Source organism: Theobroma cacao, chromosome 8, assembly GCF_000208745.1.
Source record: "Theobroma cacao cultivar B97-61/B2 chromosome 8, Criollo_cocoa_genome_V2, whole genome shotgun sequence".
Lineage (NCBI taxonomy): Eukaryota > Viridiplantae > Streptophyta > Magnoliopsida > Malvales > Malvaceae > Theobroma > Theobroma cacao.
In genome coordinates, this window is record NC_030857.1 from 4,510,377 (window position 1) to 4,534,238 (window position 23,862).

Consider the following 23,862-nt stretch of genomic DNA (forward strand, 5'->3'; position numbering starts at 1 on the left):
ACACGTACTTGACCTTATTCAAAGTTTTCAGGTGCTGGACGAAGATTCGAACACACGGAAACATGATCTCACTTCGGTCAAAAGCGAACACTAATTTATTAGTTTACTAGTTCTAGTGTGTTGAACTCTCTTCCGTCTCTTTTTGACACGTCGGCATCGAAAACGACGTCGTGTGAGGTAAAAATGAGTGCTTCTTCGCGGCTGATTCAATCTGACCCGCGGGCAGCTTCGATCCATAATTATTGACATCATGCGGCTGCTGTGACCGACCCTTTTTTGACCTTATTTATTTGAAACTCCCTCCGTCTCTTTCTCTGATTCTCACCCTTTTTCACCCTCTCCTCTATTTTGCCCTTTCGTTACCAATTTAAATCTAAAAGATTTTGTTGATCTGCGCCTTCAGTTCCGGGATTTTAGCGAAACTTAGATTCAATTAGCTTTTGTTTTTGAAGAAAACAATTGGGGGCGCAGATATTGTAGATGTGGTTTCATTTAATTGTAATTAATTGATTAATTAATCGAAGCGGAATATTGTTTTTGCGTTTCTCTTTTGAAATGGCTTCGAGTTTTGATCGGTGGGAAAAAGATCCTTTCTTCTCTGTGGCTGAAGAAGTTCAGGAATCTGCTGACAGGTAAAATGATTTCCTTTTCTCATTTTGGGTTTCTTTTTCCAGCTGGATTAATTTTAATTTTTTTCTTAGATTTTATGGAAATGTTTTGGAAAGTACAGAAGATTAGTCTTCGAGGTTGAAAGTAGAATTTTTTTTTTTTAGGAATTAGGTCCCTAAATGCTAAATTAAGATTTAAAATTTCAATTGGTTGATGATTGCTTGAGAATTTGATTTCATTTGTATTGGTCGTTTTTGAGTTATTTGGAAGATAAATTGTCTCATGTCAATTTTGTTTTCGGGAATCCAAAGGATGGAATCGACATACAGAACCTGGATACACGCGAAAAAGGACGTTTCTAGTACGTGGAATTTGGAGGAACTTCGTAGGGATCTGCGTACTGCCCTTGGCACTACCAAATGGCAGGTCATCTTACTATTTCTATCTTTTTTATGTGTGGTTCATTTCGTGAATGTTTTGGTTGGGGTTTTGCTTGGTTCAGCATTGTGAGAAATTGAATTTTTGACTTGCAGTTAGAGGAGTTTGAAAAGGCTGTCCAATCAAGTTACGGTGGGAGTTCAAGTGAGGATTCAAGAGATAGGCATCACGAATTTATTGTAGCAATTGAGGATCAGATTTCAAAGATTGAAAAATCATTGCAGGAATCAGCTCTTTCGGAGGGTAAGGCATTGATGCCTTGGGTGCGTTTGGATGAAGGTGAATGCAATGAGCTTGCTTTGTTTTTGTCTGGACCATCTGTATCTGGAGAGAAGAAACTTCCTCCTAAGAGTCATGGTAGAGAAAATGAAATCACACAAGGAATCGATAAAGAATCAGTGGCACATTGCTCAAAGAATCCTCAGTCTGTTGAGTGGAGCTCCTCCGAGGCTAAGGGCCAAAAGTCACATGGGCATAGGAGGACTGCTAGTGCTAGTGCTGACATTGGTGCTTGGAAGATTGCAATTGCTGATGATGCTTTACAGCAGAACTCTTCCAATGGTCAGCCCTCTATTCCCCCACGAAAGGTACCAAGCTTGTCTGGTTTCCTTGATTCCCTGGATTCTGTAGCCAAGTTGAAGTGGCCAAAGAATGGCATCAGGAAGTGCAAGGCAGTAGATCGTCATCACGAGTCTGATACAGAGTTGTTGAGACCTCCTCAGTTGGATAGGGTGAATGTCTACTCTACTTCTGTACCATTTGAAATATAGTTTTTTAGATTTGCCTTCTTGTTACCATGTTCTGTGCTGCCCCACTAGTGTTCATAAGTTCCTATTTTATCATTTCTTCCTGCAGGGCATTAATGCATGCTATGAAAGAAGTAAGAGTTGCCTGAATTGCGATGATTGTTATGATAAGCAACTTTATGGCTGGTATGGGGCTATTCAAAGACAGCTTCAAAGGTCTCAGTATCAAATGCAATATAGTCGTCCCATTCAACTGTCCGTTTGGATTGTCCTCTTCCTTTGCTTGATTGGTGAGCTTGCTTCAAATTTGTATTACTAGGTTTCTTTTTTTTGGGCTTATTAACCTTCAATTTTTAGCAATTTTTTTATCATTATGCTAATTAGCAAAGGCAAAGTTCATTTTTCACTGTTATCATCCTAATTAGATTATGTGCTTGATGCTACTTGGATGGTGAATTCTCATTCAACTGGAGTATGAGAACAATAAAATGTACAGAGAGTAAAGACTGAAAGAAGTGAAATAGAAGTGTATATGAAAAGTGCCCCAAATAGACCACTAACAAATAGAGATGCACTATCTAGCCTATAGGACCTTAGATTCCTTATTTCATAATATTTTGGCATATTTAGAGCATGATATTTTAAATGCATACTAATTGTGAACAAATGATCAGAGTAGACGAGTGAGACAAACATTGAGGTTAATGGTAAATCAGAATCCTAGAGTTTTAGGTCAATCAGAATACAGTATTCAGTCTTAACAAGCTTAGAAATAAAAATGAAGATGGAGTAAAATACACGGTCAAAAATTTCCTAAGAGTCTCATTTTTGGTATATAGGTTGATTATTCAGAAGAGATGAGAAATTTACAAGGATGTTATTGATAAAGCTAGAACAGGTTCAATGGAATGGAGAAATGCTGCTGGATATCCTATGATTGTAAGATATCTATCAAGGTGATGGACATCTATATCAATTATGGTTTATGGTGCAAAGTTTTGGGCAGTTAGATGGATGCATGCTAATACAAGAAGAGATAGGTTACAAAGAATGTTATCTATAAAGGATGGTGGCCGCTTTCACTGCGAACAAATTAGAAAGTGGATAACTCATGGTTTAGAGAGCATAACATAAGCCTGTGATACATAATATGAAGGAGTAACTCTATGCTGGTAGAAACACTGAAAAAAGCAGGAATCACATGGGGTGTATTAAAATAATTAGAACCAAGATTAACTGCATTTATAGACTCCTGCAATCAATTCAGATTGTTTGCTTCCTACGCATTCAGATTGTGGTGCTAGTGCCACTTCTTGCTATGTTTTAACTGTATTCGCATTTTCTGAAATTGAGTCCGTGAAAGTCTATGAAGCCTAAACATTTTGTTTTCGTATGCAGTTTTAATCGCATTTCATACAATATGAAAAGGAGATGCAGAATCTTAAGTCAGCAGTTTTTACTCAGTGGCTTGCTATTTGGGATGTAGGTGGTTGAGGAGTATAGATTGTGCATATTATACTCACTCGATGTTTGACCCAGGTAAATTTTGGGTGAAGGCAGTACGACAAAAAGCGAGAGCACCTTTTTTTTGTCTTCTCTTTTCCTTGACCACTTCTTGTCTCTCCCTTCCAATTTTGATTTTTCAGATGAAAGGAAAGTCCTGTAGTTTAATTAAGGAGCACAGGGATGACGAAGTTGAACTGAGGCTGTTGGATCATGTAATATATGTTCTTTTTTCTTTTCTCCTTACAGACGAGTTTGTTGTATTACTACAAATCGTGTAGCATTTCAAGCCCCCCTTCCCCATTTTTTTTTCTTTTAGTTGTAACCAACTAGCAAACTGTAGAAGAGAAGTGGGAAATTTAATTAAATCAGACCTCAATTATGGAAAGTGTTGAAGTTCCTTCACTTGTGTCATCTCATTTGCATATTCAACCCACCATAAACATGGATCATCTGATACATTATACATTGTGGGAAGATGCATTCAAAAATTATTGGTGAATTCTTATCGTGTAATACAAATGTTTAATGGCTAATGACCTAGTAAAAACTGAAGATTATTGATCTCCATGAAATGGCTGCATCGCCTCCATGCTCTTTGTTTTAAGGCATATGCCAAGTATCATTTTCCGATTAATTTGTTGCTGCAAAAATTTATGGCTGAGGGGCTTTGAACATTTTTATTACCAGTACTCGTTGGTTCACCTCATTTACATTTCACTTTGCAAAAGATAAGGTTTTGGCGTATAAAATGCATTTTATTGCTATAGCATTTACCAATTATCAAGGTAATTAAATATGCTAAGTTTCCTTTTTCTCAATCCTCAACAGCAACTCTCACCAGGACAACAACTGAAGATAAAAAGAAGGAATAAACATGCCAAGACTTGGTAAAAATCTAATACTAGTAACATTCTAGACCGATATTTATGTCTAGGGAGAAAGACATCTTGATTTTGGCTTGGTGGTTCATGTTGATTTTTCTGTTGATACCAAATCAATCAGACCATCGATGAGCCTGTCGTCAGGTATCGGTAACTTAAGTAGGAACCAGCAACCAAGAGCGGCACAAAGAACTCGACAAGGCCTGCATATTTAGGCATGCTGTCATCCTTGATCACAAAAGCACTCATCTCTTTCATATTTTTCGGTTCATCAGTTGAAGCAACCTGGATATCCGCATCCTTCTTCAAAGTGTAACCCTGAAGAACTCCGACCTGGTACTTGAGGAGCAAGTTCTGAGCCGCCTTGCTGTGTCCGATATCCTTGAATTCCTTTGTCGCATCTTTCCCTGCTGACTCCAACAGCACCCCTTCTCCTCCTGGATGTTCTTCCAGGAACTTTGTCAGGTTCAGTACCTACAAGAGTTAGTCAAGTCTAATTATTTGCTACATAGATATAGTTTATACGTGGACGAACGTGATCAGTATGCAACTCTTGGATGTGGATGAAAAGAGAGAGCAGGATTACCCTGCCATCGATGACAAGCCAGCAATCTTTCTTTGATTTGTGTTGAGCAACCTCTGAGAGGGTGTAAACCGTGTGTTCAGCCATTGGTTCTTGTGAGAAAGGACTGAAAAACGAGCGACTATGCTTATCTTTGTCAGGGCTACCCTAATTTATCCTAGATGGACGGAGAAGGTGGAGACTTGGGGATAAATGAAACAATGGGATCAGGTGAAAGCAAGGGACGGGTTAGCTCTCGCTTCCCCGCATGCGACCTACCAACCTTAGTGATGAAAGAGGAAGGTAGCACGCGCAGAGCAATAAAGATTTGTCAATTTGTCTATCTGGTGGCTTGTTATTGGTTAATGCTGTTGAGTAACTAGAGTTGGTCCACTGACTCAGGAGTCAGGCTGTCAGGTTTCAGCACAACAGTTCGATTGTAATAAGGAAGGTTACTAATTACGACTTCCCTAGGAGAAAATGCGCAAGTAGGGACGGAACTAAAACGGGATGAAGGGGCGGGAAGGAATTGTTGAAGAAGAGCCTAAAAGAACGATAACTTTGGGAGATAGGTTCCTAAGCCGCTCCGTTACTTCCTCCTTTCCCTGGAACAGATTAAGATCGGAATTTATCACCACAGACAACTAGCACAAGTTATTTGAAGCCTTTGAACTTGTAACTTAACCCTAACGGTTAAGATTAATGAGCTTTAAATTGGAGGTTTCCATATTCAAGCTTTTAACATGGACAATTCAATTTCTGGTTTGGATGGTAAAGCCTATGGAAATAAGAAATAATTATCTCTTTGTTTTCTATTCTGAAATTCAATGAATTTTCATTAGTGATTTTAATAAAAAAGAAAAAAGAAAAAAGAAAAAGACAGTTTGCTGTTCTATCCAGCTTGCAACTTGTGTTTAGGCATGCAAAATCCACAATATTACCGTCCGCATCCCTTCATCAGTCTTCCCCTGAATCTAAATAAGCCTTCTTCTAATACTTCCATAAGCAAGGATACCACCAAAACTAATAGAAATTATTCGTAGAAGCTTAACTTTCCTTTTGAAAATGAGAACTCTCACCAAGTCAATACCATATGAACAGTCTCAAGCTAGAACATAACAAGCTCAGCAATCAGCATCTCAAGCAGCAGCAGAAAAAATATGAAAGACTATAAGGAAGCTCCTTCGACACACCCCCATGGATGGAATTTCACTTCGTAAAAGAAACTCCACTCAATTTCATTGATTCCTCTCGCTGAACTTACATTACTCCAAACTGAACCTTAAACATCTCAAATACAAAAGTAAATCCAGGATGTACCCTGTTCAATATGACTGTTTGCAGGCAAAAACTTGTGGATAATGCACTAAACTGTGACATTTCTCTAATTCATACTTCATTGGTTACAGATCTTAATTCATCTCCAAACTGAAAAGATTACTGTGACTCACGAATTTCCTTGCTGCTTTTTGGTATTACTTTGAACTCACCATCCTTAGTTCGGTCCTCTTTGCCAAATTCTAAGCCTTGGAATGTGACCCTAGACGATCTGTACTGGCTACCATAGGCAGACCCAAAGCCCCATCCAAGGCCAAAGCCAACCCCACAGCCACCACCTTCGCATAAAGAATAAATCCAATGTTAACTTACGACTCATTCATTAGAGTCAGCAAAGCAGATTAACAAAGGAACCATAAGTATTTAAAGGAATACCTGCACCAAGCCCAAAGAGACTCAAAGGCATCCCTGCAAATGAGAAAAGAAACCACAAGTGAGAGAAAAAGCTTATTACTGCATCCATGGAATGAGAAGGAGATATATTCATAAATTTCAATTCTAAGACAATACCTTAATTTAGAGAGAAGCTGCAAACATTTACATATATTCACAAAATATGAAATAGAAGTCATTCAAATAACAATTAAGTTCATAATTTAGCCATATATAATTTTTCATATTGATCAATTGCAGAATAAAGTTAAAAGGTTATCATGTATCCCAAACCTGACGAGGCAAAAACAAAAGAAATAATTTTATAAGGTTTAAAAAACAACAAAGAAGTAAACTGAGTTTAAGATTGTTGAACTATCTCTAAGCCCAACAAGTGTTAAAGGTTCTAAAACTAAACCTTCATCATCATAATTCCATGTTATAGAAAGTGATACTACGTAAAACATCCTTATAGTTTTCTCACTAGCTACCAAAGACAAAAAAGAGAACAGAAAGAAAGGGCCCGAGATTCAATTCCCATCAATGAAGAAAGCTACCATAAGACTCAACCCTCATTTCCAGGCCAAGGAAGACTTTGAGATGAACAGGAAACAATAAGTACATTACCAATTCTCAACAAATTGGCACATTCAGATCTCGTCACACTTCTAAGTATCATGATTCAATTGCTTGCCAATTGAAATGCCCATCGGCAGCAGAACAATCATCACCAAATAGTTTCATAACATCTTAAAAGGTATCTCTAGTAAGCTAAGACTGGCAGATGAAGTGATGAACATATAACATATAACCCTGACAGACAGATGATGAAGGGATCATGACTGGTACTACATTCCCGTCTGACATCAACAATTCAATCTAGAGTCTTATGTCTAACGTCAACATGCAACTAAAATTATAATCTTCAGCCCACATCAACAACCAAGGCGACTACAAAGTCCATGTCCCATATCTCACAAACGATGAAAACAAGTACTGACAACTACTTCCTTGGATCAAATACGCATGACTAGAGCGACAGACAATACATTTCCACTGTTTGGTTCATATATTTCAGTCTGGGGATATCTTTATGCATGACAGTTAAAGGAAAATAAAGAGAATTTAAGCTGAAACATAAAATTTAAAAAGAGATAAAAAAAAAAAAAAACCTCCAAAACCCCATCCAACTCCGAAGCCGCAACCAACACCAAAACCTGAGGGCAAAATTGACAAAAAAAAAAACAGAAAAGAAGAAAGCGTAAAGACGAGAAATTTATTTCAAGAGAATATAAAAAGAGATGCAAAATACACGTGGGCATACCAAGGCCAACGCCAAATCCATTGAAGTTTGTAATCATTTTGCGTTCGGCGCTGAATAAGAAGAGATGCTATCAAACTGAGAATTGAGTGGAAAAAGAAAAGATAAAAGAAAGGGGCAGTGAATTATTATTACAGTAGAACAATGGAAATGACAGTTACCTTACTCAACTGTAAGAAACAGGAACTGGTATCAAAGATTAACTAATTGATCTCCCACGAAAAGAACAAGAACCGGAGAACAGATTCAGATTAGGAACTGAGGTCTCCCTGCTTGTGTTCAGTTGTTCGTTATTTTATTTATTTATTTTTTTGGCACGGCAAAAACTGTGGAGCTTGAAATGACCAAAGTGCCTGCTTTGTTCTAAGGAAGAGGGGCCTTCCAAGTTCCAATGGGGATGTAGATTGTAATCAAAAAATTAAATATTGTAATCTCTCCCAACAACCCGAGCCCAGAGAGGCCCAAAGGGCCAGAACTGCCCAATTGATTTTGTGGCGGCCCTACAGGCTCTGACGTGCATAACATATGACATTTATTGATTGATAATGACGGGGAAGGTAACCTCCTTCTTGCTTTATTTTCACAGGCCCAACCATGGGAGGTTGACAAGGGCTGATTAAAACTTGAGATATATATTTATATCTAAGAGTTAATTTTGGGTTGGACTGATGGGCCAGGGTGGGGTCAATTCTATGATAGTGGGGTCTTGACAAATCTTTACAACTACTCCTATCCAACTTACTTAATGGACGATAGTCCCACCAGGCATGATCGTTATTCTGATTTTTTTTTACTTCTAGCATTATGTTTTGTTTCATGGGCTTGGATCTGGCTCTTCGGATGTTGTCTGCTCCAAACTGGTGCCCTGCCTTAAAAGGAACGTAACCTTTCGTCATGGATAACGTGTTTGATATCCGTACAAGTATATATCAATTCAATGATAAGACTTGACAAAGTTTTACAACTTCCATAAACTAGTACTTAACAAAATGATTACACAGCGGGGTCCAAATCCAAGTAATTTCCGAAGTCAAACCAACCGATGCTTGATAAATGCATTTGCACACTTAGTCTAGACAGACAAATACAACACATTCCATAACCAAACTGTCCAAACTCACAAAAGAGATCATTTGAGGCAACCTAACATTTTGGTTCAGCATTCCACTCAACCAACTCATAATTTCCGTATCTTTCAGGAAACTGCATCCCAATGTTACCAACAGCACCGAATGATTCTCTACTCCGCATTACAAGAGGTCAAAGAAGCTTCAGATCAGCGATGGAGAAAACTGATGGGAAAATATTTAATGGAAACCTTGAATATGCAAATATTTGGTATCAAAATTGTGGAATCACAACTAACTGTGATAGCAGAATAATAATAGGCTGATGTAGCTGTAAAGAATCAAATGTAACACAGTAATCACCGGCTTTGGAAGCAAAAAGTTCAATCAGCATCTCCTCTGTAGTCAAGTTGAATGAAAACTTACTGTTACATAACCTCAGACTGAAGTCAGACAGGGTATTTCAAACAACTTTAACCAGATAAGGGAAGTGATCAGAGTACAAGAATACAGTTCCCTGCCAAATTAACTCTGCCAGGTCCTTAAAGTTGGGCTTCATCTCAGAATTGTTTTGTGCTATTGTCAACCCAATATGAATTTCACCCAATAATGATACATGAGTAAGCAACATCATCAGAGGGAATGTATGCCAATTACTTCCGTCCATTTTAAAATAACATATGAACCTCTGCCAAGCCTTTAAATAGGTGGGAGGCATCTCTCTATATCATAATTCAAGCAAAACCATAAAGTAAAAAAGAAGGCAACTAATCAACAAATAAATGTTAAAACTTTTACCCATTGCTATTGTTTGTGTGTCTGTTAGGGGCTTATTGACAAAGAACAACACCTTCCAGCTCCAGATAAACAGATATCGTCATGATTTGGCTCAGAAATGTATATTTCTTTGAGAAAAGGAATGATATGCATTAATATACACAAAGATAACCATGGACTATAATACTTCAAAGCATTAGCATATAGTTACCCAGATGTTAATACTTCAAATTTCCAACGCTTTGTAAGTTGATCAAATCCAGAAAATGAACTAGTAAATTATATGGCAAAAGGACTCAGCACAGCAGTCTCTCCAAGTGCTTGGAAAAGAAGAAAGAAAACCTTAAATATACTATAACTAGCATCTCACATTCAATAACATGATAGCCTGGACATGTTAAACATGTGTCAGTAATCTGCTTGTTTCATAGTTGCCTCATTCTGTAACATTCAAATGCATGAATTCCAAACTTAATTTCGAAGTGATATGCAAGCTTTGTCTAATAAAGAAGTTTTATTGCATAATTCAGGCTCGAACAAGATAAAGAACGAAGCGTCATAAGCTAAAAGAAACAATAAACCTTACAGCATCCCCCCAAATGCAACAAAAACTTCTCTTGGAGCCTACGCAAGTGTTTCCCATATCGAACAGGTCCAAGCGTTTGCCGCTAATAGCTTAAATCTCACAAGTTCACATGTACTTACTTTAGAGCAACAACAACTATAACAAATTAATCTCCGTTACCAAAAACTGGAAACAAAATAGTAAATCAAGGCACAATCTTGTAAGCCTTCATCTTATCAATCCACGTAATAAACGAATTCTTGGAATTCCGAAACCCCAAAAATCCATGCTCCTTACTCTTATTCATACTCGACAGCGGCGGCTCCCCTGCTAAGATCAAATCAACAAACCACCAAAGTCCCACCTCCTCCAACCTCGTCTCTTCCAACTGGTTCTCCTTCACTATCTCTTCCCACACTCTTTCTTTCCCTTTCATCATCTCAACCAGCCCCAAATTCTGCCCTTCCTCGAAACCAAATTCTTCTATCCCAAATTGCTCCGCCAAAGCTCTCCACAAATGCTTCCACTTAAAAACATCCCCATTATTCACATTAAACACTTCGTTTTTTGCATACGGATCCACCGCCGCCCATATCTGATGCTCCGCAATCAAATCCGCATCCGAAACATTAGAGTAACTTTCCCAAGCGGCTCTAATTCCAGGAAACCACAACGGTTGCCCTTCGTGTTTACAAATCGCGGCGTAAACGCAAAGAGTTCCAACGATGTTCATTAAACTATAAGGCGAAAACCCGAATATCACATCGGGTCGGTGAACCGACCAGGTTAATCCTTCTTTTTTCTCGGTTTCTTCGAAGAGGATGTCTTCTTGAGTGTAGTAAAAATTGGGAGCGTTTAACCGCGGTAAATCTTCGGTGAAAGGCGGATCGTGCGGTTGGATTTTACCCAGCAATTCCAACGGTCCGAGGTAATTTTTGGTTCCGGTTTGGAGACAGACATGGCGGAGATTGGGTGCGTTAGGGATCACGGAACGCAAAACGTTCCGGAGCATGGAACCGTTGATTTCGCAGTTCTCGGCTTCGGATGATCGGTTGATCCAGCTGACGTAGAAGATGTGGGTGACGTCGGTGAGTGGAGAGAGCTTCGATTCGGTGTCCTTGGGATCGGATATGTCGCACTGAATGTACTCGATAGGATGGTCCACGTTCCAGTTGGGCCGGGGGCGACGAGCTACTCCGTATACTTTCCATGGGCCGCCGGGGGTGTCGGTTAATGGAAGGATTTCGGCCAGGCTGTTACCGACTATGCCGGTCACTCCAACTACCAGTCCAACGCTCTGGAAGCTTATCGGCGCTTCACCTTCCTCAAATTTCTTCTGCAAAAATTAAAACAAAAAATAAGCACCTTTCGTAATGGTAAACAGAAAATTTTTAAGCCTGAGAAGAATCGGGGACTTGCCTTAGCAGCGCCAATGGCACCAGCCCACCACCAGCTCATGTTTTTGATAGATAACTTGGATTGGGTTTGTGGGAAAGGAAAGGAAATGACGATGGAAATAAAAAAGCAAGGAGAGTGATGATGGGACTTGGAACTAACAGTCTGGCTCTGGCGTTTAATTAATCAGGGGTTCGAAGATTCGGATTGGCGGAACGTTTTCTTGGGCCGTATTCAATCGTTTGATTTATAGGAGAGGAAATGAGAGCCAGAGAAAAGAACAAAGGGCTGAAAGTAGCCGTGACAACATCATATCGGGCCAGGTTTGGAGATTTATGTGGACCCAAGTGGGGGTATTTCAGTCTCTTCGTGAGGAAACCGACTATAATTCTACTGTCAGTGTTTGCAAACTTTTTTTTTGAAATTCACTGTTTGCAAACTTAATTCATTTTATATAGTTCAATCAATCAATTATCCTTATTTTAGTGTTTTTTTCCCCCCCAAATTCGAATATATTTTGTCTGAATGGACCGTATGAATATATTACGTTTTTCTTTTATTGAAAAAGCTAATCTCAATGTTTATAAATGACGTAGCTTTCTTCCTTTCTTGAGTTACTTTTGTATCAAACTAAAGCTGGCGTAATTTTACAAAAGTTCGTGATCCATTTAAACACGGAGAACTTATTTGGCTTTTACTGTCGGCCTGGTTAATGTTTTTTAAATTTACATTCGGTTCAAAATTCAATCCTCATTTAAATTCATTTAACTTAAATTTTATAATAAAAATATAAATATTATAAAATATAATTTTAAAAAATAACTATTAAAGAAAGCATTTTAAAAAAATAAGAGTATGTTTATAAATGAAATATATAACTTATTTATAAGCTAATAACTTCTTATATAGATAGAATTTATAAAATAATGTTTAAGGTATTTGATTGGAATGGATTAAATCCTAATTCACATCCAAATTTTTTAACATATATAATCAAATATAAAAATTCACATCATATTACACTGTTATGTCTAGTTTGTTTCAATTGCTTGATTTGGTCTAAATTCTTATATAATAATATAATTAACATTAACACATATATTTATAATAATAAATTTTTTTCTTAATATAAAAAACTATATTCAAAACCTAACCTCCTGTCAAGCCAAACTTGCAAGCTATACGGACCACTAGACCTATTAAGAGAAGGTTAAGTAGCTAAGTCATACATTGCACGATCCAAATGCCTATAAGAGAATTTAATATAAAATATTACAAAAAAGGGGTATATAGAAAAAAAGCTACTTTAAAAAATATATGGAAAAAACTCTACATGAAATGTTTGGAACTACTGAAAACTATGGAAAAGAACTATTTATGACATGAAAACCCATAAAAAAAAACCGTTAAAGATATGAATATTTTCGCTAACTAGAAGTCCAGAAGCTAAATAGTGGGATTGCTTAGCTGTTTCTGTACTAAACGTGCAGTAAACATTTGAATGTAGTAAAGAAGAGATTAGTAGTACTGTATTAGCGCATATGTAGAACCTTTGACAATGAAATTTGTAAAAGAGACGTAACAAACTTTTCAAGTTGATGGAACCTTTAACAACCGTGACACATGGCATGGTAAAAGTTGTATTTGTACGAGCAAATAAAAATCAACAGATTCCACCCAGTGCACAAATAGAGTCCCGATGCATTCTGATAATGAAATTTTAAATTTCTTATCTTAGGCCGTGCCTTTAATTTTTTACTAGAGTGATGGCCCCTTCGCACGGGTGTTGAATTTTTTGTTAAAAATAATTTTAAATTATATAATATTATAAATAAAAAATAGTAATTAAAGACAAATAGTTTTAAATTTAAAAAGATTATAAATGATAGCAATAACGATAAATTAAAGATAATTATTTTAAAAAATCATTATTTTTAAAACATTTCATCATGTCTTATTAAGCAAAATTTTTAATTTAAATAATATTTTTTTAAAACATTAGATTTTTTATATCTTAATTTATGCTAATGTTGATATAATCAAATTTTATTAATTGCATGATTCTAATAGCAAAATCAAATTCATATTGAGAAAATATAATATTTTAAAAGTAATTATTGATAAGCTACATAATTGATATAATAAAATTATTAAAAGAAAATGAATATTTTTAGAAAGTCAAAATAAAATGATATTGATTACACTTATTAAAATTTTTTTGGTTATAATGATGAAATTTTCTAAATTATCTTCAATTTTAATTAATACTTTTCTATCTTATATTTTTATAATTATTTAGAATTAATCCACTTTGTGATCCATATCATGTCTCATTAAAAATTAAAAATTTATTTCACTTCAAACTTGGATGAAATCCACAAATATCTATCCAAATATTTTATTTTATAATATATATATATATATATATAATTAAAGATATTTTCATATATCTTAAATTTGTATGTAAGTATTAAGAAAAAATATTAAACCTCACTATTTTTTGCAGTAAAAAAATAACCCATCACTGACCAGAATATTAAAAAAATAGAAAAAACAGACAAAAAGTCCAAATCTTGTTCCAAGCCTGTGAACAACACTCCTCAATCACAACCCAACGCTAAAGATGTTGACACGTGACAAAATAAAAAAGTTTCATTGAGCTTTCTTTTAACCATGTAATAGGTATTGGATCCAAAACCTAATGAATTTTTACCTATTTAAATGAGCCCAACGAGGATGCAAAGTTGGCCTTCAGAAACTTGGGCTACAACCCAAGTAGAATGCAGCAGTATATATATATATAAACGAAAAGAGGACGGGCAAACAAAATGGAAAAACTATCAACTTTTTTTTACAAAAATAAAAGAGATAATTTAAAGATTTAATTATCTTTCTTATTTTATGATAAAAGCAAATAGTAGAGAAGCAGAATGAATGAGCAGGGGCAACTCAATAAATTCATAACATAAAGCAAAATATGCAAATGAGGTTTTTTTTTTATTAAAATTAAAAAAATTATTAAAATTTATTCTTTCAACTTTTTGAGATGTAAAATTTTTAATTAATTTTTATAATCAAGTTCTTTTAATATTTTTCTTAATTGGTAATATAACCAATCTATTTAATATTTCTTAAAACATTGATGATCTTAAATAAGATTTTACTAATTTTAGTTTTAAAAAACTTTTTTATCCTGAAGCAATACTTACTGAAATTATTAATATTATTCTAAAAGCAATATATGAATTTTGAAAAAAGAATCTAAGTCTTTTTATATAACTAAGTATGTTGATTGGAATGTTATCTTTCATTTGTATAATTTCTTTTAAAATTCTTAAATTTGAAAATAAATTTAAATCATCAATACTAGAATAGTTGTTATATTTTAAAGAACATTTAAAATTATGGCAATATTCTTTCAAACTATTATCATCTAATGACTTCAACTTTTTAATGTTAAATAGAAAATCAAAAATACTTTCATATATCTTAAATTGTTCAAATCTACTTTGGAGTGAAAAAATTGCTTGATCTAATATATTTAAAAATTAATTAATTCTAAATGATTCTTTAGAGATCTTATTGTTTCATTAACATTCTCATTGAATTGTTTTTTCTATGAATGATACGTGTATCACGAAATTTAGGTTTTATATTCATTTTAAATGCAATTTCTTTATAAGAAATCATAGTAGATGCAAATACATATTATTGTTAGTTGAAAGGAAATAGGAGAGATAATTGAGAATTAGTATTCTAAGAATTGGAAAGAAATAAAAATCGAGATTTATTGATAATTGCATTATATACAGTTATCTTGCCATATTTTGAGTGATAAAATGGCTAAGTATTTGAGTTTAGGCAAAGTTGTAAGTAGTTTTCTTTGTTTTTCTTTAACTAGTTAACTCATAATTGAGCTAGTTTATTTCAAGTTATTTTAGTTCTTTTTTATGCTAAAAATGCCTATTTTTAACTATGATTGATTTAGTTCCTATGTTTTCAAGGTCCTCAAAAGAAAAAGGATCAAGTGGCAAGGAATTACACAAGTTGATCAGGCGTAGACTTTACTAAACATACAATGGTATTTTAGACATAACTCAAGCTATAAAAGTCCAATCAAAATGATTCATAGATAATTAGAAAGTTAAGAGGAAGAGCTATAACTTTCATGTTTATCACTTCATCCAGTTCTGATCAGAGAATGGTCAAAATTGCATTAGAAGTAGCTTGATCGTAGTAGCTCTACATTGGGTAGCTTGAAGGAACCACAACATTGCATCGCTGTCCCCCCTCACCAAACAGAACCTCCAGCGCTGCAGCATCAAGCTCCCAGCACTGCAGCATTATCTAGTACTACAAACACTACCTTTGGCAGTGAACTCAACGCTACAGCATTAAACCCCCAATGCTATAGCGTCAAGTTAAACAATGTGGACCCTTCAATTTTTCAGATCAGAAAGTCACTTTTAAAGATTATAAAAGAGAGTTTTTTTTAGGGAAAAGGAAGGGGGAGGAGCTGGAGCAGCTTATCATCAGACATAGAAAAAAATTAAGGATTTGGTCTACACAAAAGAGGAAAAGGGAGAAGAGAAATGAAAGATTTTCTCGGGAGCTGTATCATCCACATCAGCTTACCTTTCTCACACTTGTTTCATCTTTCTCTCTTTTTTATTGTAGAAATGAACATTTTTCTAGGCATATTGGGTTTTGTATTAAACATGTTGAATTAAATTTGTATTCCTAGAATTGTGGTTAATCTCTACTTGTAGTTTGGATACTTTCATTTCCTTTTACTCAATATTAATGGGTGTTGTGTTGTTTGTTTCAAATCAATGATTATCGCTTCTAATTGCTTGATCAACAATTAGATTGAGTTAGGTCTCTAAATGCAACTTGACAAAGGGAATTTAGAACAGACTAAGAATTTGAGTAGCATGTGTTCACTTCACTTAGGGCATAGGTGATTTGATTAGTATTTAGAATAAAAATATACTTCAATACCATGTGTAGCCAAGATTAGGGGATAAGCTTATTGAACCTACCTTAATTAATTTACATAGACATATGAAAAATTAGTTAAGATAGGTATGTTTATAATATCTCGATAGAGAATTGTAAATAAATTTGAACTCTAGGCTAACAGCCAACCCTTTGATATAAGTATAAGAAATGAAATTAAATCCAAATGAAAAGTAGAGTATTTCCACAGTCCTAGGCTCCATTTTACTGAACTCTTAGAAATTTCTTAGCATTAGTTCATTAGTTTAGTTTGTTATTTTAATTTCAGTTTTAATTAAATTTTAAAATTGGATTCACTTGGATAGGATTAGGGTGCTAAATTTTAGTAATTAGCAAGAGTTTATATACAATTCCTTGAGGAAGCGATACTTACTTACTATTATATTATTTGTGCAACACGTACGCTTGCACGTGTGTAAAAATATAACAACATTTATTAAGCACGAAAAATGAGAAAATATGTTATTTATTAATTATCTTTAATTTTTATATATTTTTAATGAAAAATAAGGATGTGGAAGTAAAAGAAAATAGATGTTTATTAGGTATAAGAGAATAAGTAAATTTTTAATTTTATTAATTATCTTAATTTTTATATATTTTTAATATAATTAATTATAATATAATTATTATAAAATTATGTATCCTCTCTAAATTTAAAACCTAAAACTCTTGTCTGGGTGGCTTTTAACCAAGGGCCGGCCCTGAGAATGACAGAGGAAATAACCTAAGGTCCTAAGCTACGAGCTGCTTCACATGGAGATATAGACCATATCCCATGCTTAAAACAAGCCTTAAATTCAAAAAGCACCGTACAAACCTAGAGCTAAAGACAGAAGAGTAAATATAGCCTCGAATCAATCAGCGAATAAACAAAAAGTATTGCTTTAATATATAAAAAATAAAAACGAAAGTCGTATAATTCTACAAGAAGATCCAGTAGTATATGTTTAGCTCCATAGTGGAGGCCGCAGTCAAGAAACTAAGGTGCGAATCTGCCAAACTTAAAGCGCACATTAATGATTTGTTTATAAAAACCTTATTGATAGTACGTAAAAGTTAGTTATGAGTTGCACTCCACTATACGCAGTCATCCCTAATGCATGCATTCTCATTACACAATATATAATTATCTTAAGCGTTTATATATGAAGATTTACCCTTTTTCTTTTGGGGTTTTTTCCTGCTTCCCAAGCTGGTAGATTGGACGGCTGATTTTCCAGCTTGACTGACGTGTGATCTCAGGTCGCTATATTATTTGTTATTTGGAGTTTGTTCTCATCTTGGGTTTTGGCAGTGGTTGTGTCCTATGCATATATAGACTGAGAATTAGTAGGGTTGTTTAATTTGCAGTGTTGTAATGATCTGAAGTGCAGATAAGATTAGTATAGAGCAGCAGATGCATAGTGTCTGAGAACTTGTAGATGAGGAAATAGATTAGCCTTCAAAACTTGCATTGTTGTAATATCGTATATATCATCCTGTTGATAAACTTGTCTAAGCATTTCTAATAAATTTCATTCTAAAGCCTACCTAGAAAGGTTTCTGCTGAGAAAAAGGCAATACTACATGTCTTTATGGTTTTGGGAGATATACAGTATCCTGACGAAATGATAATGAAGGTTTTTCTAATAAATATGCAAAGACACTTTTTCTTAATTCCTTGATTAGAGGCTGCTTGGATGAGTCAGGTCGCATTGAGTTGGGTCATTAGGTTCTGAAAAAAATTTAGGTTATGATTGTTTTGAGTTTGAGTTATTTTGTTCAAATCAATTTGGGATAAAATCGTTTTAGATTTGATTCATTCGGGTTTTTCGAATTTAAATTATTTGGATTCATCAAATGGTTGGGTTTAAAGTAAAATCTATTTAAGTTCATGTTAATCTTTAAAGTCGTTCGAATTCGAATCATTTTGAATTTAAAACAATCCAAATTCGTATCGTTTTGAGTTCAAGTAATTCTGAATTCAAATTTGATAGATTTGAATTGTTAAAATTTTTTATTAAATCAAGTTAAGTCGAGTTCAGATCAAATGAATTAATTTTTGAAATTTAAATTAATTTTACCGACCCTAATCTTAATGCCAGCTTTTAAGAAACCCATTTATGTTATATAGGCTTCTACTCTATATCTACCTTAGCATCCTCGCCTTGAAAACTAAAAACAGTAGAAAGTCGAGTGCTGGGCTGATGATGATTGATAAAAGGTTGGCTTTTCTGTGCTTTGGTTGATTTTGTTTTCTTCTTCAGTCAATACATTTTTTCAGCAATGTGCTCAAGTGGTCCTCTCCACCCCTTGCCATATATTTTTACTTTTGAAAAATAAAAGACCCACTGCGAACACCACTGGCATTCCACTTTCATGGTATCTCCTCTTAAAAGTGAAAATTGAAGTCATTATCAGTCATGGCTGTCATTTTTTTCTCTAACTCAAAACAGCCAAAATATTTCTCCATGATAATTTTTTAATTTGAATCACAAACAATCCGCAATGTCATGGAGAATTTGAGATTAATGAACCATATATGGAAAACTTGATGCCCAAACAAAGGCATCATTACTTCAACATGTAGTGATCTTTATTTGGCTTTACATAGATCGAGCCACAACAGCTTTGTTTCTTCTTCTTGCCCTTTTCGTTTCTTTCCAGCTTCTTTCCTTTACAATCAAAGGTTCTTCAATTATGGTGGACAGCCCTGAAAAAAGTTACCAGCAAAAGTCATAAACACTGCAATCACGAAACTAAAAGGTGCGCTATCACTTTAGAAGCACGCCAAGTTGCAGAAAATGTATGTACTACTAGTATCCATTTGAATTTCAAAAGATTGAGGTGCAGTGACTTTGTACTATTTTATGATAATCAAGTAAATGCTCACCGGATGCCATACTTTTCTTCTCCATCATCATCCTCATCATTTCATCACATTCTTGGTCTTCGTTGCTACTTATCTCATAATCATCGTCTGATTCTTGTACTGCTCGCAGATGACTGATCGTGGCCTTCGATTGGGCATTGGCAAAGAGCCATGTGGCATCCATGTGTTTGCTGATCATACGAGCTGCATTATATGGAATCTTCAAACGCTTGCTAGTCTCTGAGTTGATGCAGCCATTGATGAACATTATACAGTCCATCAAGCTCTCTTTAGCCAACCCTTTCATGTCATAAGCCTGCGATCGTCTCCACAAACTTTTACCATGAGAATTTGCAGGATTGGAGAGACAAAGAGCTCGAGTCGAGTCTCTGATGGCAGCGTCAGGGTCTCTAAGCATCAAATAACACTGAGCTCGATTACTGTAGAGAACCATTCTCTCTTTTCTAAGCTTCAAAGGGCATGCATCTAATGCTTCGGTGTAGCTCTTTACAGCTGCTTCTACATCTCCCAACCAGAACATATGGTTTGCTTGTTGCTTAATCAGGTTTCCTAGGACCCTTCTTTCTTCAACTTTTTCCTCGGACATAACTTTTTCTCTCTTTCTCCTTTCTACCTTCAACTCCCATGTTTCCTGTAAACCCTTTTGAACTTGGCTGTTCTTGATTCTAAATTTGCTTTGTTTATAATCTAAGAGGAGGGCTTTTGTGATTGTTTCACCTAATCTTGATCTGTCTCCCAGGCTTTTGAGTTCAACCAAATCGATAAGAAACATGGTGGCAATTTCAATAACCTTGTACCTCGTATCTGGGTCATTGAGAAGCAATAGAAGACAATCAATGGCCATGTACTGCCAATCATCTGATGATCTCGAGAGATGACATAGATTCTCTAAGACATCCTTAGATTCAGAGATGCTTTTTCTTCCATATTTACTGTAGCACAAAATTCTAATCAGTCCCACCCCAGCTGGTGATGAGTGATTTATCAATCCACCCCACATTCCAGACAATTTTGTCAAAAACTCTTGCTTACAAATAAGATTCAGAGATCTCTCTTTGCAAGCAAAGCAGTTGAGAAGATAGAGAGACCAGCACTGAAGCTGGCTAGCCCATTCTTCAGCCTTCCGGTTTTCCATTTCCAAACCACCAACTCCTCTTGTAAGCAAGTCACAGTGATATTTTGATCTCTTACTTTTATCCTTCACACCTACAAACTTAACATACACTTCATCCAGGCAAGTGGAAGCTAAGTGCATGCCTAATCGCACTACCTCCTCTTCATAAGCGGCTACTGCTTCAAAGGTTCTCTCATAGCTGGCAAGGTGACCAAGAGCTCGAACCGCAACTCTTTGTTCAACCCAACTTATCTTTCCCCTTAGAAGCTCCATTAATGGAGGTATCACACCTGCCAGGACAGCTTTCTCCGCAAACTCAACCTTGTTCATAGTATAAGAACCAATAACATGAGCAGCATAGTAGGGAATGTAGATGTTCTGGTCCCTAAGAAGCCAGCATCTATCATTGATTCCTTTGTCTATGAAACTTGCCATGCAGTCAAAGATGCCAAGGGATGGGAACTCAGGATCATCTGGCTGCGTCATGGCAATATTCCAAAGGCCACTCAGCACCAAAACATGTTGTTGGTCATCGCCGATGAGAGGCATTTCCTTGAAACAACTTGCTATTCCAGCTCTTCTGAGAGATGGGTCTGGCTCTTTCATGATACAAAAGAAACAAAATGGATTGCTGCATGTCTGCTCCAAAACCATTTTGTCAAGATCGCTGGTTTTAGGAGTGGTAAAGATGGGAGTCATCTTCCCCTTTTTCTTTAGGGAATCCATTGCTTTAGAACAAAGACTGGGTTTAGTGTTTCCAGGATTTGGGCAGGGTTAGGGTTTTCTATAGTACTATAAAGAACCAGGTGATGAAGAAGAAATTGGCAAGTGACTAAAGGTGGCTAATTAGCAGTGTAGTGACACCTAGCGGCGCATGAAAAGGATTTTATAATCTAACTTTGTAACTTTAGAAGCGTTTTCCATATTTGAAACGAAGCAAATGTGTGCCTTCTTGTTTCTCGAGAAGAAATAAGCCTTCAGCCCTTCACAGGTTTACTGGGGGGTGGTTCGGGTGAATTAATTATGTCCTGACTCCTGACACATATTGTACTTTGTTTCATTTATTTAATTAGGTGGATGAGAAACGATGCAACTAGTATTTGCGAGGGTCTCAAAGGAATAAGTAAACCATCTAGTATCCATTTAAATTTCCCACTAAACAGATTAAATTTCACATAGACGCAAAAGCCATTACGGGGCAGGCTGCAATAGAACTCCGCAACTGAAAATGAATGTGTTGCTGGTTTGCTTCATTTTGTAAATTGATTCATCTGGCGCTTTATTTGGTTGTTAAATGCTTATGTTAGACAGAAAGTTGACTATGAGGATAGACTTGATGTCACTGTTCCTCACTTCCTCCATATTCATCATCAAAAGCAGCCAAATCCGGATCATGTATCTTCTTTTTGCTTCACAAACCCTGAAAGTCATTATAGGTGGTCTTGATATTATCCAAATTAGCACTTAGAAAGAAGGAAAACAGCAGAAGTAGTAAGAAAATAGTACTCCATAGGTAAAACATATAAGATGTGGAAGTAGTATTTCTGCTGGACGTCCCTGAGTTGACATCTGCCAGCGATTTTCTTTTTCTTTTCTTTTGGTGGATGATTCGTCTGGTAGCGATGTTGTCAATATGTAACTGATTATTTTGAACATTGATTACAACATTTGATCATCTTTTGCTCTCGTCTTTGTTGGGTTAGTGCTTGCCACATCAGAAAGCTGTGGTCCTCACCATTGGTGACGTTAGAGGTTCGGCCCCTGGTTGAATTCTTAATCCGGAACAATGCTGTTTCACATTGCTTTATGCTCACTTTCTCCATTGTTTTCCTTTTCTTTCCCCCAACACTATACATTTTCTTTCTTTGTTCTAAAACCTGTTTTGTCTTATGTGACCAAGGATCAGGTAACCAGGACAAGCAGACTAGTCAAATCTTCGAAAATCTCCAAATCCCACCAATAAACTCAGATTAGAACAAATTTCTAGATTTCCTGTGCATACTTGTCATGATGCTGTCTGGAACCTTAAGATTTTTTTGGTTTGAGAGTTCATCAAATCTGATGTTAACTTCTTATTCTGAAAGCTATTTGAATAGGGTCTTCCATACATGTCTATAACAAATGCCCTTTTCTACAAAAGTTTTATCTTTTCAGTATCATAGATAATTAACTTTTGATACTGGAAGAAGCTTCAATTATACCAAATTTTGTTCACCTTGCCATTTAGGCATTTCTTGTTCATATAATTCACAAAAAACAGAGTCAGGAAGCTTTGAATACACAAATGAAGGGCTCACCAAATCAGAAATCTGACACTGAAACAAAATGAGGAAAACTCTTATGGATGCCAGATATTCAAACTCAAACGACAGCTACCACCCTCTTCATTCCGCCATTTCTCTGTTATGATAATGGAAAATGCAATGTACATTCTGATGGAGAGTGCAGAGAAATGTTTGAGGGACCACAGCTTCAATATCTGACTACAACGTGCTGTCGACTCAAACCAAAAGCAAAAAGTGGTCCCTTAACATTCCTTAACCTGTGTCTCCAAAAAAAATATTAACTCCATAACCACTTCACCAGCAAAGCTCTTATATATAAGAGCAGTTAGAATATAGATTAAACCAGCAATAGTACAAATGTTGAAGGTCTCAAGATTATGCGGCTACTATATAAACACGCTGCATATGGAAGAAAATTCATGAAAAGCAGGTCTACAGGTTTCACTCTGTCTCTAGTGAGTGAGAGACTATTAATAATTCACTAATGTCTGGAGCTTGCATACATTGATACTATTTCTGGTGTGATGATTTCAAGTGAAGTTTCCGAATGCACATCTAGCTGCATTGGGATGCATAAATTTGTTTTCTTTATTGCTTCCCTGTTCAATCCGCGTGGAAAATAACTGCGTTAATTTCTAAGGTTATGATGATTAAGACTAGATTCGCAATCTAACCTCACTGAAGAAAGTGAAACTGGGAAGATTAACATTTGCTTTTCTGATCTTTCAACTTAAAAGTTCCATTGTTTCTTTTCACTTAAACACATTAATCACGCAATCATGTGGACTTGATGAAGAATCTTCAAGTAATTCTCTCCTGAATCCATGATATGAAATGAGAGGTCGTTTAGATTCTAGATTTTGGCCATTAGGCCTTAGCCTACAGGTTCTTCTGTAAATAAGAGATATAAATAACATTTCCAGGTGACAAAAGGAACAAATTCCATATGGCTAAATGAAGTGAATACTAAAGGCCAGCCTAGCCTACAGGTT

General features: G+C 35.6%; 5 protein-coding genes across 9 annotated transcripts; 1 reads left to right on the forward strand and 4 right to left on the reverse strand.

The window, feature by feature from the left end:
• Positions 209–3,701, forward strand: LOC18592011. Of its 4 annotated transcripts, XR_001929080.1 has the most exons (6): positions 209–632; positions 921–1,035; positions 1,143–1,778; positions 1,903–2,083; positions 3,192–3,332; positions 3,440–3,701. XR_001929080.1 is itself a non-coding variant. In XM_018125935.1 (5 exons), the coding sequence occupies exons 1-5, from the start codon at positions 556–558 to the stop codon at positions 3,215–3,217; spliced, it is 1,035 nt and encodes a 344-aa protein (XP_017981424.1). In that variant the 5' UTR covers positions 209–555; the 3' UTR covers positions 3,218–3,701. The 4 variants fall into 4 exon arrangements, 3 of the variants coding, with proteins under 3 accessions (XP_017981424.1, XP_017981425.1, XP_017981426.1); XM_018125935.1 differs by having other exon boundaries at positions 3,192–3,701; XM_018125936.1 differs by lacking the exons at positions 3,192–3,332; positions 3,440–3,701 and adding an exon at positions 2,633–3,184.
• On the reverse strand, positions 4,034–5,037 carry LOC18592012 (cytochrome b5). Its single transcript, XM_007018486.2, has 2 exons — positions 4,767–5,037; positions 4,034–4,654 (listed from the first exon to the last, which is right to left on the reverse strand). Exons 1-2 carry the CDS (start codon positions 4,848–4,850, stop codon positions 4,298–4,300), a joined length of 441 nt encoding a protein of 146 aa, XP_007018548.2. The 5' UTR covers positions 4,851–5,037; the 3' UTR covers positions 4,034–4,297.
• LOC18592013 (protein TRIGALACTOSYLDIACYLGLYCEROL 5, chloroplastic) lies at positions 5,941–8,127 on the reverse strand. 2 transcript variants are annotated; one of them, XM_018125938.1, is made up of 5 exons: positions 7,935–8,127; positions 7,777–7,851; positions 7,625–7,669; positions 6,456–6,488; positions 5,941–6,358 (listed from the first exon to the last, which is right to left on the reverse strand). In XM_018125938.1, the coding sequence occupies exons 2-5, from the start codon at positions 7,811–7,813 to the stop codon at positions 6,180–6,182; spliced, it is 294 nt and encodes a 97-aa protein (XP_017981427.1). In that variant the 5' UTR covers positions 7,814–7,851; positions 7,935–8,127; the 3' UTR covers positions 5,941–6,179. The 2 variants fall into 2 exon arrangements, with proteins under 2 accessions (XP_017981427.1, XP_007018549.2); XM_007018487.2 differs by having other exon boundaries at positions 7,777–7,826; positions 7,935–8,124.
• On the reverse strand, positions 10,106–11,900 carry LOC18592015 (3-oxo-Delta(4,5)-steroid 5-beta-reductase). Its single transcript, XM_007018489.2, has 2 exons — positions 11,602–11,900; positions 10,106–11,518 (listed from the first exon to the last, which is right to left on the reverse strand). The coding sequence occupies exons 1-2, from the start codon at positions 11,638–11,640 to the stop codon at positions 10,388–10,390; spliced, it is 1,170 nt and encodes a 389-aa protein (XP_007018551.2). The 5' UTR covers positions 11,641–11,900; the 3' UTR covers positions 10,106–10,387.
• On the reverse strand, positions 19,026–21,666 carry LOC18592016. Its single transcript, XM_007018490.2, has 2 exons — positions 19,472–21,666; positions 19,026–19,291 (listed from the first exon to the last, which is right to left on the reverse strand). Exons 1-2 carry the CDS (start codon positions 21,309–21,311, stop codon positions 19,185–19,187), a joined length of 1,947 nt encoding a protein of 648 aa, XP_007018552.2. The 5' UTR covers positions 21,312–21,666; the 3' UTR covers positions 19,026–19,184.